This window comes from Pseudoliparis swirei, chromosome 15 (assembly GCF_029220125.1).
Source record: "Pseudoliparis swirei isolate HS2019 ecotype Mariana Trench chromosome 15, NWPU_hadal_v1, whole genome shotgun sequence".
Taxonomy (NCBI): Eukaryota; Metazoa; Chordata; class Actinopteri; order Perciformes; family Liparidae; genus Pseudoliparis; species Pseudoliparis swirei.
Genome location: NC_079402.1, coordinates 473,256 through 485,275, shown reverse-complemented (window position 1 = coordinate 485,275; position 12,020 = coordinate 473,256). Strand labels below are relative to the sequence as shown.

General features: G+C 56.0%; 2 protein-coding genes across 2 annotated transcripts in view; both read right to left on the bottom strand.

Moving 5' to 3' along the window:
* dync2i2 (dynein 2 intermediate chain 2) overlaps positions 1 to 1,221 on the bottom strand; it is a 7,133-nt gene extending 5,912 nt beyond the window's left edge. Inside the window, exons 1-2 of the mRNA XM_056433109.1 lie at positions 589 to 1,221; positions 5 to 259 (exon numbers count right to left, since the gene is read on the bottom strand). Of these exons, the coding sequence (XP_056289084.1) occupies positions 5 to 259; positions 589 to 666 (333 nt within the window). The 5' untranslated portion in view covers positions 667 to 1,221. The remainder of the gene's footprint in view (positions 1 to 4; positions 260 to 588) is intronic.
* Positions 1,222 to 1,531: 310 nt separating this feature from the next.
* Positions 1,532 to 11,715, bottom strand: LOC130205817 (protein SET-like). The gene is made up of 8 exons (XM_056433371.1): positions 11,501 to 11,715; positions 10,316 to 10,373; positions 10,063 to 10,205; positions 9,887 to 9,990; positions 9,699 to 9,812; positions 9,457 to 9,627; positions 2,237 to 2,344; positions 1,532 to 2,168 (listed from the first exon to the last, which is right to left on the bottom strand). The coding sequence occupies exons 1-8, from the start codon at positions 11,568 to 11,570 to the stop codon at positions 2,148 to 2,150; spliced, it is 789 nt and encodes a 262-aa protein (XP_056289346.1). The 5' UTR covers positions 11,571 to 11,715; the 3' UTR covers positions 1,532 to 2,147.
* Between the last annotated feature and the right edge of the window lie 305 nt (positions 11,716 to 12,020).

The window sequence follows — 12,020 nt, the reverse complement described above, 5'->3', positions numbered from 1 at the left end:
CTACTGGCTGACTCTGGTCCTCCCAGTCCACCTGGAACCCGTCGAAGGCGTGGCTCCTGGCGTTGGAGACCAGCTCCCTGATGACCGCGCCCTCAACGCGCTGCAGGAAGTCCTTCAGGCCGGGCGGGTCCGGCTCCTCGTGGCTCTGCTGGAGGAGCTGCTCTTGTGGTTCTGGTTCCGTTTGGGTCCAGCCGATGGTGGCCGATAGAGTCTGGATCTCGGCCTCGGCGCGGTGCACAGCTCTGGTCTGGCAGCCTCTCTGAGCACCAGCACATAAAAACATCTATTGTGCTGTACTGACGTCAGTTAGGAGTTCGACATTATGAAGACTTACGGAGGTCCAATAGTGACACACTCAGTATTATACACGTATAAGTTGTAGGTTTTGAGTGTAACTGTAAAATGTGTCATTCTTGAACAGATAAGGGTTTACGAGTATTAATAAGTAGATGAATGCATGTATTCAGAAGGTATTTGGCTAAAGCAGCAGCCTGATACGGCGGTCCCTTCTGGTTGTTAGATGTCCGTGCAACACCTGAACGTATCAAGTCAACATAGTAAACAACAGACACGGAGCTGCTCACGTACCGACTCCCGCGCCGCCTGCCGCGCGGCCCTCCACAGAGACCCGGGCCCCACCGGGTCCAGGACTTCATCGGTAAACATGACCGGGTCTAGAATGGACAGGGACTACCGGAAGTAGCGGCCACCGCATCCAGACCACTTTGACACTATCGTTACCGGGAGGCACTTCCCGACAGATGACGTTAACCCGGTCCGCTAGAGAACACTATCCGGGCCGGTAGCTAACGTTAGCCCGGCCCGCTAATAAACGTTAGCCCGGCCCGCTAGCTGAAGTTAGCCCGGTTCAACTACCGACATTAACCCGGTCCAACAGTTAACGTTACTTTTGTTCCTGAATGTTTAACACGCTGGGGCCATTTTCCTCAAAGCTAGCGTTACCATGGTTACAGAGGCACCAGAGCCTCGTTCAAGATGACAGACACCGGAAGTCACAGAAACAGTGACTTCCGGTTAGACAAGAAGGCTAATCTCCATACGGACTGATGGACTTTGAGGCGCGCTCCCGCTAACTCCGTGCGGGTTTCGGGCTGTCCGCGTGCACGTCCTCCGGGCCGCGTTCAGGTGTCGATGGGCCCGCAGCAGCTCCAGGGGACAGACCCCAGCAGGAGGGCCGAGCCGCCATGACGTCATCACGTGAACCTGCGCGTGAAGGCTGATGACGTAGGAGTCACCACCAGGACCCACGTGCAGCGGCTTCATGTGTTCATGTGCCTGCGCGTGCACGTCAGTGGTCCGCAGGGCAGAACTTTAACGGACATCGTGTATGAGCAGTATTATTTATAAAGATGATCATTAAGAAATATTAAAATACTAAATAATTAGCTCCCATAGCAGACGCATTTATATATAATATATATGCAATACATACACACACACAGTAACTTGTCAGGGCCAAAAGCTCAACCCTCAGCAGTGATCTGTAGGTTGTGAAGAACAAAGCCAGTCATCAAACTTCATGTATTTATTGTAACAAAGCAACTGGTACACTGAATGTAACTCGGCAGGTTTCCAGAGGAACAGAAACACTGCAGACCCGTTGTTCCCTCCCATCTCAAAAGGTTAGGCCAAGCTCTAAATTAGATCTTTTAGGTTGTTTCTATAAAAAAAATGTACATTTCAAACCTTGTTGTGTCCATTAGAATGTTTAACAGAAGTCCAGATTGTGTTGAAGCCCCGCCCCTTTAAACCTACAAACCCAGAACAGCTGCTGCTTCGGTTCCACTGCAGGAAGCCCTCACCCCCCATGGCCATCACCCCCCATGCATGTACACACATCCCATAGGTAGAGAGATATATATAGATATATCTCTAGATCTATAGATCTATATGCTGGCTCCGGATGCTTTGACCAACTGACATATTTTACAGACTTCAGGATGACGTGAAGAACAACGGCGGTGAGACCCGATGTCGACCTGCTGAGTGGAGCAGGTCGACATCGGGGGATGGGCGTGGCTACAGAGGACCGACGGCACAGCGGCAGTTTGTTTAGCCCCTCCCCCAACAACATGTGGCCCCTCCCCCTCAGCATGTTGCTCTGGGCCGATGACATCACAGGAGCTTCAGTCGTCCTCCCCGTCCTCCTGGAAGAAGAGAAGGGTTACTCTGGTCCTCCAGGCACACGGCCAGACACCTGATCCAGCATCCGCACCTCTCCGTCCTCCTCATCGTCCTCTTCCTCATCCTCATCAATATCTTCAAGTCCCTCCTCTTCGTCGTCATCATCGCCATCCCCTTCCTCATCCTCCATGTCAGGGACCTGAGGATCATTCAGATATTACCCACCTGGTCCTGGTTTATGAAGCATGACCCCCCAGACCAGGACCCCACACGAGAGAACCAGACCAGGACCCCACACGAGAGAACCAGACCAGGACCCCACACGAGAGAACCAGACCAGGACCCCACACTAGAGAACCAGACCAGGACCCCACACTAGAGAACCAGACCAGGACCCCACACGAGAGAACCAGACCAGGACCCCACACGAGAGAACCAGACCAGGACCCCACACTAGAGAACCAGACCAGGACCCCACACTAGAGAACCAGACCAGGACCCCACACTAGAGAACCAGACCAGGACCCCACAGAGAACCAGACCAGGACCCCACAGAGAACCAGACCAGGACCCCACACAGAGAACCAGACCAGGACCCCACTAGAGAACCAGACCAGGACCCCACACGAGAGAACCAGACCAGGACCCCACACTAGAGAACCAGACCAGGACCCCACATGAGAGAACCAGACCAGGACCCCACACTAGAGAACCAGACCAGGACCCCACACGAGAGAACCAGACCAGGACCCCACACGAGAGAACCAGACCAGGACCCCACACTAGAGAACCAGACCAGGACCCCACACGAGAGAACCAGACCAGGACCCCACACGAGAACCAGACCCACGAGAGAACCAGACCAGGACCCCACACAGAGAACCAGACCAGGACCCCACGAGAGAACCAGACCAGGACCCCACACTAGAGAACCAGACCAGGACCCCACACTAGAGAACCAGACCAGGACCCCACAGAGAGAACCAGACCAGGACCCCACACTAGAGAACCAGACCAGGACCCCACACAGAGAACCAGACCAGGACCCCACACTAGAGAACCAGACCAGGACCCCACTAGAGAACCAGACCAGGACCCCACACTAGAGAACCAGACCAGGACCCCACAGAGAGAACCAGACCAGGACCCACACGAGAACCAGACCAGGACCCCACAGAGAACCAGACCAGGACCCCACACGAGAGAACCAGACCAGGACCCCACGAGAGAACCAGACCAGGACCCCACACTAGAGAACCAGACCAGGACCCCACACGAGAACCAGACCAGACCCCACCAGAGAACCAGACCAGGACCCCACTAGAGAACCAGACCAGGACCCCACACTGAGAGAACCAGACCAGGACCCCACACTAGAGAACCAGACCAGGACCCCACAGAGAACCAGACCAGGACCCCACGAGAGAACCAGACCAGGACCCCACACTAGAGAACCAGACCAGGACCCCACACTAGAGAACCAGACCAGGACCCCACACGAGAGAACCAGACCAGGACCCCACACTAGAGAACCAGACCAGGACCCCACATGAGAGAACCAGACCAGGACCCCACACGAGAGAACCAGACCAGGACCCCACTAGAGAACCAGACCAGGACCCCACACTAGAGAACCAGACCAGGACCCCACACTAGAGAACCAGACCAGGACCCCACACGAGAGAACCAGACCAGGACCCCACACGAGAGAACCAGACCAGGACCCCACACTAGAGAACCAGACCAGGACCCCACACTAGAGAACCAGACCAGGACCCCACACTAGAGAACCAGACCAGGACCCCACACTAGAGAACCAGACCAGGACCCCACACTAGAGAACCAGACCAGGACCCCACACTAGAGAACCAGACCAGGACCCCACAGAGAACAGACCAGGACCCCACTAGAGAACCAGACCAGGACCCCACACTAGAGAACCAGACCAGGACCCCACACTAGAGAACCAGACCAGGACCCCACTAGAGAACCAGACCAGGACCCCACACTAGAGAACCAGACCAGGACCCCACACGAGAGAACCAGACCAGTACCCCACACTAGAGAACCAGACCAGGACCCCACACGAGAGAACCAGACCAGGACCCCACACTAGAGAACCAGACAGGACCCGAGAGAACCAGACCAGGACCCCACACTAGAGAACCAGACCAGGACCCCACACTAGAGAACCAGACCAGGACCCCACTAGAGAACCAGACCAGGACCCCACACTAGAGAACCAGACCAGGACCCCACACGAGAGAACCAGACCAGGACCCCACACTAGAGAACCAGACCAGGACCCCACACGAGAGAACCAGACCAGTACCCCACACTAGAGAACCAGACCAGTACCCCACACTAGAGAACCAGACCAGGACCCCACACTAGAGAACCAGACCAGGACCCCACACTAGAGAACCAGACCAGGACCCCACACTAGAGAACCAGACCAGGACCCCACACGAGAACCAGACCAGTACCCCACACTAGAGAACCAGACCAGGACCCCACACTAGAGAACCAGACCAGGACCCCACACTAGAGAACCAGACCAGGACCCCACACGAGAGAACCAGACCAGTACCCCACACTAGAGAACCAGACCAGGACCCCACACTAGAGAACCAGACCAGTACCCCACACGAGAGAACCAGACCAGTACCCCACACTAGAGAACCAGACCAGGACCCCACACTAGAGAACCAGACCAGGACCCCACACTAGAGAACCAGACCAGGACCCCACACTAGAGAACCAGACCAGGACCCCACACGAGAGAACCAGACCAGTACCCCACACTAGAGAACCAGACCAGGACCCCACACTAGAGAACCAGACCAGGACCCCACACGAGAGAACCAGACCAGTACCCCACACTAGAGAACCAGACCAGGACCCCACACGAGAGAACCAGACCAGTACCCCACACGAGAGAACCAGACCAGGACCCCACACTAGAGAACCAGACCAGTACCCCACACGAGAGAACCAGACCAGTACCCCACACTAGAGAACCAGACCAGGACCCCACACGAGAGAACCAGACCAGTACCCACACTAGAGAACCAGACCAGGACCCCACACTAGAGAACCAGACCAGGACCCACACAGAGAACCAGACCAGTACCCCACACTAGAGAACCAGACCAGGACCCCACACTAGAGAACCAGACCAGGACCCCACACAGAGAACCAGACCAGTACCCCACACTAGAGAACCAGACCAGGACCCCACACTAGAGAACCAGACCAGGACCCCACAGAGAACCAGACCAGGACCCCACACTAGAGAACCAGACCAGTACCCCACACGAGAGAACCAGACCAGTACCCCACACGAGAGAACCAGACCAGTACCCCACACGAGAGAACCAGACCAGACCCACACGAGAGAACCAGACCAGGACCCCACACGAGAGAACCAGACCAGTACCCCACACGAGAGAACCAGACCAGTACCCCACACTAGAGAACCAGACCAGGACCCCACACTAGAGAACCAGACCAGGACCCCACACTAGAGAACCAGACCAGGACCCCACACTAGAGAACCAGACCAGTACCCCACACTAGAGAACCAGACCAGGACCCCACACTAGAGAACCAGACCAGGACCCCACACTAGAGAACCAGACCAGTACCCCACACGAGAGAACCAGACCAGGACCCCACACTAGAGAACCAGACCAGGACCCCACACTAGAGAACCAGACCAGTACCCCACACTAGAGAACCAGACCAGGACCCCACACGAGAGAACCAGACCAGGACCCCACACTAGAGAACCAGACCAGGACCCCACACGAGAGAACCAGACCAGGACCCCACACGAGAGAACCAGACCAGGACCCCACACTAGAGAACCAGACCAGGACCCCACACGAGAGAACCAGACCAGGACCCCACACTAGAGAACCAGACCAGTACCCCACACTAGAGAACCAGACCAGGACCCCACAGAGAACCAGACCAGTACCCACACAGAGAACCAGACCAGTACCCCACACGAGAGAACCAGACCAGTACCCCACACTAGAGAACCAGACCAGTACCCCACACGAGAGAACCAGACCAGTACCCCACACTAGAGAACCAGACCAGTACCCCACACGAGAGAACCAGACCAGTACCCCACACTAGAGAACCAGACCAGGACCCCACTAGAGAACCAGACCAGTACCCCACACAGAGAACCAGACCAGTACCCCACACTAGAGAACCAGACCAGGACCCCACACAGAGAACCAGACCAGTACCCCACACTAGAGAACCAGACCAGGACCCCACACGAGAGAACCAGACCAGTACCCACACTAGAGAACCAGACCAGGACCCCACGAGAGAACCAGACCAGGACCCACACTAGAGAACCAGACCAGGACCCCACACTAGAGAACCAGACCAGGACCCCACACTAGAGAACCAGACCAGGACCCCACACTAGAGAACCAGACCAGGACCCCACACGAGAGAACCAGACCAGGACCCCACACGAGAGAACCAGACCAGGACCCCACACTAGAGAACCAGACCAGGACCCCACACGAGAGAACCAGACCAGTACCCCACACTAGAGAACCAGACCAGTACCCCACACTAGAGAACCAGACCAGTACCCCACACGAGAGAACCAGACCAGTACCCCACACTAGAGAACCAGACCAGGACCCCACACGAGAGAACCAGACCAGTACCCCACACTAGAGAACCAGACCAGGACCCCACACTAGAGAACCAGACCAGGACCCCACACGAGAGAACCAGACCAGTACCCCACACTAGAGAACCAGACCAGGACCCCACACGAGAGAACCAGACCAGTACCCCACACGAGAGAACCAGACCAGGACCCCACACTAGAGAACCAGACCAGGACCCCACACTAGAGAACCAGACCAGTACCCCACACGAGAGAACCAGACCAGGACCCCACACTAGAGAACCAGACCAGGACCCCACACGAGAGAACCAGACCAGTACCCCACACTAGAGAACCAGACCAGGACCCCACACGAGAACCAGACCAGTACCCCACACTAGAGAACCAGACCAGGACCCCACACTAGAGAACCAGACCAGGACCCCACACTAGAGAACCAGACCAGTACCCCACACGAGAGAACCAGACCAGGACCCCACACTAGAGAACCAGACCAGTACCCCACACTAGAGAACCAGACCAGGACCCCACACTAGAGAACCAGACCAGGACCCCACACTAGAGAACCAGACCAGGACCCCACACTAGAGAACCAGACCAGGACCCCACACTAGAGAACCAGACCAGTACCCCACACTAGAGAACCAGACCAGGACCCCACACTAGAGAACCAGACCAGTACCCCACACGAGAACAGACCAGGACCCACTAGAGAACCAGACCAGGACCCCACACTAGAGAACCAGACCAGGAACCCACACGAGAGAACCAGACCAGGACCCCACACTAGAGAACCAGACCAGGACCCCACACGAGAGAACCAGACCAGTACCCCACACTAGAGAACCAGACCAGTACCCCACCTAGAGAACCAGACCAGTACCCCACACTAGAGAACCAGACCAGTACCCCACACTAGAGAACCAGACCAGGACCCCACACTAGAGAACCAGACCAGTACCCCACACTAGAGAACCAGACCAGGACCCCACACTAGAGAACCAGACCAGGACCCCACACTAGAGAACCAGACCAGGACCCCACACTAGAGAACCAGACCAGGACCCCACACTAGAGAACCAGACCAGGACCCCACACTAGAGAACCAGACCAGGACCCCACACTAGAGAACCAGACCAGGACCCCACACTAGAGAACCAGACCAGGACCCACACTAGAGAACCAGACCAGGACCCCACACTAGAGAACCAGACCAGACCCCACACTAGAGAACCAGACCAGGACCCACACTAGAGAACCAGACCAGGACCCCACACTAGAGAACCAGACCAGTACCCCACACTAGAGAACCAGACCAGGACCCCACACTAGAGAACCAGACCAGGACCCCACACTAGAGAACCAGACCAGGACCCCACACTAGAGAACCAGACCAGGACCCCACACTAGAGAACCAGACCAGGACCCCACACTAGAGAACCAGACCAGGACCCCACACTAGAGAACCAGACCAGGACCCCACACTAGAGAACCAGACCAGGACCCCACACTAGAGAACCAGACCAGGACCCCACACTAGAGAACCAGACCAGGACCCCACACTAGAGAACCAGACCAGGACCCCACAGAGAACCAGACCAGGACCCCACACTAGAGAACCAGACCAGTACCCCACACTAGAGAACCAGACCAGTACCCCACACTAGAGAACCAGACCAGTACCCCACACTAGAGAACCAGACCAGGACCCCACACTAGAGAACCAGACCAGGACCCCACTAGAGAACCAGACCAGGACCCCACACTAGAGAACCAGACCAGGACCCACACTAGAGAACCAGACCAGGACCCCACACTAGAGAACCAGACCAGGACCCCACACTAGAGAACCAGACCAGTACCCCACACTAGAGAACCAGACCAGGACCCCACACTAGAGAACCAGACCAGGACCCCACACTAGAGAACCAGACCAGGACCCCACACTAGAGAACCAGACCAGGACCCCACACTAGAGAACCAGACCAGGACCCCACACTAGAGAACCAGACCAGGACCCACACTAGAGAACCAGACCAGGACCCACACTAGAGAACCAGACCAGGACCCCACACTAGAGAACCAGACCAGGACCCCACACTAGAGAACCAGACCAGGACCCCACACTAGAGAACCAGACCAGGACCCCACACTAGAGAACCAGACCAGGACCCCACACTAGAGAACCAGACCAGGACCCCACACTAGAGAACCAGACCAGTACCCCACACTAGAGAACCAGACCAGGACCCCACACTAGAGAACCAGACCAGTACCCCACACTAGAGAACCAGACCAGGACCCCACACTAGAGAACCAGACCAGGACCCCACACTAGAGAACCAGACCAGTACCCCACACTAGAGAACCAGACCAGTACCCCACACTAGAGAACCAGACCAGGACCCCACTAGAGAACCAGACCAGGACCCCACACTAGAGAACCAGACCAGGACCCCACACTAGAGAACCAGACCAGGACCCCACACTAGAGAACCAGACCAGTACCCCACACTAGAGAACCAGACCAGGACCCCACACTAGAGAACCAGACCAGGACCCCACACTAGAGAACCAGACCTGTACCGTGCTCAGCCTGTGCTAACCCCCGTGCGACGGGCCTTCAGGCCACGCCCCCAGCCCACCAGGTAGTACTGCAGCGGGTTGGGCCAGATGTCGTCCTTGACGACCTCTCCCAGCTCGTCGGCGCCTGCGTCGGAGTGGTCGGTGAACCAGGTGAAGAAGCTCTCCGGCTCCTCGTGCTGACGCTTCTTCCCGGCCTTGTTGGGCGTCGGGCCCGTCCGCTTCGTCAGGTCCTGAAAGGCATGGAGATGAGATGAGGCCCGAGGCGACTCCGGGATGAAGAGTCGGACAGATGGAAACAAACCTTTCCAGCCTTCCATTTGATTTCCGTGGATTTGGAAACCGGGTCTCCGCTCTCATTGACGTTGAACTCCTTGGAGAGGGCTTTGTTCTCAAAGTACGGGTTCTCGTCAAAATACTACAGGAGAGAAGACGTGTCTGAGTGAGTGCATGTTATTCATTACCACGTGCCGAGTGACGCTGGGAACTCACAAAATCTATTCTATATCCAGACTTGATGTCCTCAAACTCTGTGACCTCCACCCTCGACAGGTAGTGAAGGGCCTCCTCGTCCTCCTCCCCCAGGAGAGCTGAAACTACAAACAGGCGCCGTTAGCCGCCAGTCGAGTCAGCGTGTCCACGTTCAATGAGACGATCACGTCGTTTACCTTGTGGATGGTTGACGAAGGTGGTGACCCAGAAGTTTGGGATCTTGGCGATGAGCTCTGATCGTTTCTGGAAGAAGGGCTGGCGGAGTTTGTTGTACTTCTGCTCTACTTTTAAAATCTCTTCGCTCGCCTGTTCGTTCAGTCTGGAGGAGAACCAGAATGTTGAGAAGTTCCTCTGTGCATCTTCCATTACACACACATATATATATACACACACACACACACACACACACACACACAGAGTCTCCGTTACCTGTCGATCTCATTCTGGACTTCGTCGATGTGTTCGATGGCCTCCTGCTGATCTTTCTCTGAAAGGAGCAGAAACACTTTTCAACTCGAGGTTCAGACTCTTATTTTCAGCAGGTCTCATTTTCCAGTGTCAAGATGCAACGCCTGAGAATTCAACACACAGTCATCTTCTGGAACTCAAGAAACACAGGAAGACGTTCAATGAGTGATCACACACAGATCTGTGTGTGTGTGTGTGTGTGTGTGTATGTAAGTGTGTGTGTGTGTGTGTGTGTCCATGGCAGACAGACCCTCCCCTTTGGAGCAGGTAAAGGTGCCTGGTTTGAATGAAGCTGCTACCAAGAGCATCACGATGAGCGTGTGAGGGAACAGCACCACGTGAGGGAACAGCACCACGGTGAGGGAACAGCACCACGGTGAGGGAACAGCACCACGGTGAGGGAACAGCACCACGGTGAGGGAACAGCACCACGGTGAGGGAACAGCACCACGTGAGGAAACAGCACCACGTGAGGAAACAGCACCACGGTGAGGGAACAGCACCACGGTGAGGGAACAGCACCACGGTGAGGGAACAGCACCACGTGAGGGAACAGCACCACGTGAGGGAACAGCACCACGGTGAGGGAACAGCACCACGTGAGGGAACAGCATCACTCGTTGGCGCGCGAGGAGAAGCGCTTGTTGACGTTTTGCTCCGCAGCGGTCTCGCGCGCAGACCTCGGGCGCGTGCTCGTTTAAAGCGCGCGGCTCGTTCACGCCGTCGTGACCAATGGAAACCGAGCTGCCGGTCACGTGACTGTTGCACTGGCTCACAATGTGGGCGATAAGTCGCTTTAGAAGCTCGAGGGCAGCGCCGCTACACGACCCCCCGGTGACCCCGGTGACCCCGGTGACCCCCCCGACAGCCCGTCTCACTAACCGCGCGCGCACCAGCCTGCTGCGTGGGAACAGGTTGCTAATGGAAGCTAATGGCTAACTAACGTCTCACGCTGCCTCAGCGGCTAACCTCTGCTAGCATGCTAGCTCAGTCCTGCACCACATGTAGCACGTTAGTGGAGGACACACAATAAGCTGAGCGACCACGAGCACACAACAGACACAACAACTACAGAGGAAATCACCACAGGACGGACAACAAATGAAAATGGCGTAGTGCCGGATAAGCGCCATTCCTTCACGTTACCAGAAGTCTCCTCCGCTCCGTCGTGATTAGAGTTCTCCTTTCTGCTGACTTTCGCCGGTGAGGCCGACATGGTTCCGCCGCGCAGTGACGCCTCTGACCCGCTGTGTCGTCCGACTGCTTCTAACTCTTCTCTGGAGGGTAAACGTGACTTCCACCGTTCACGGAGTGTCTCAGCCCGCGAACCGGAGGGATGAGCGCAGCTTCGCACGCTTGTTTCTCTCTGTGGCGCTCTACTGCCCCCCGGCGGCTGGAGGGCGACACTGCGTCTTAAAGCGACACGCAGTGCAGACCTGTCGGTGTCAGATGAATACGTCCCACTATACGTCCAATGGTATAGATATAAAGTTAATGAGTTAATGTCTGATATATATAAAGTTAATGCTATATATATATATATCATACCTGCAAACTTGTCACCATTCGGTGAAATTCACCGTTTTGAAATCAAAATAGGTCATCCACGTGAATCGTGTAGATCCGAAGGGTTTTTGTTTTTGGGGGGGGGGGGTCAACTGGCCGG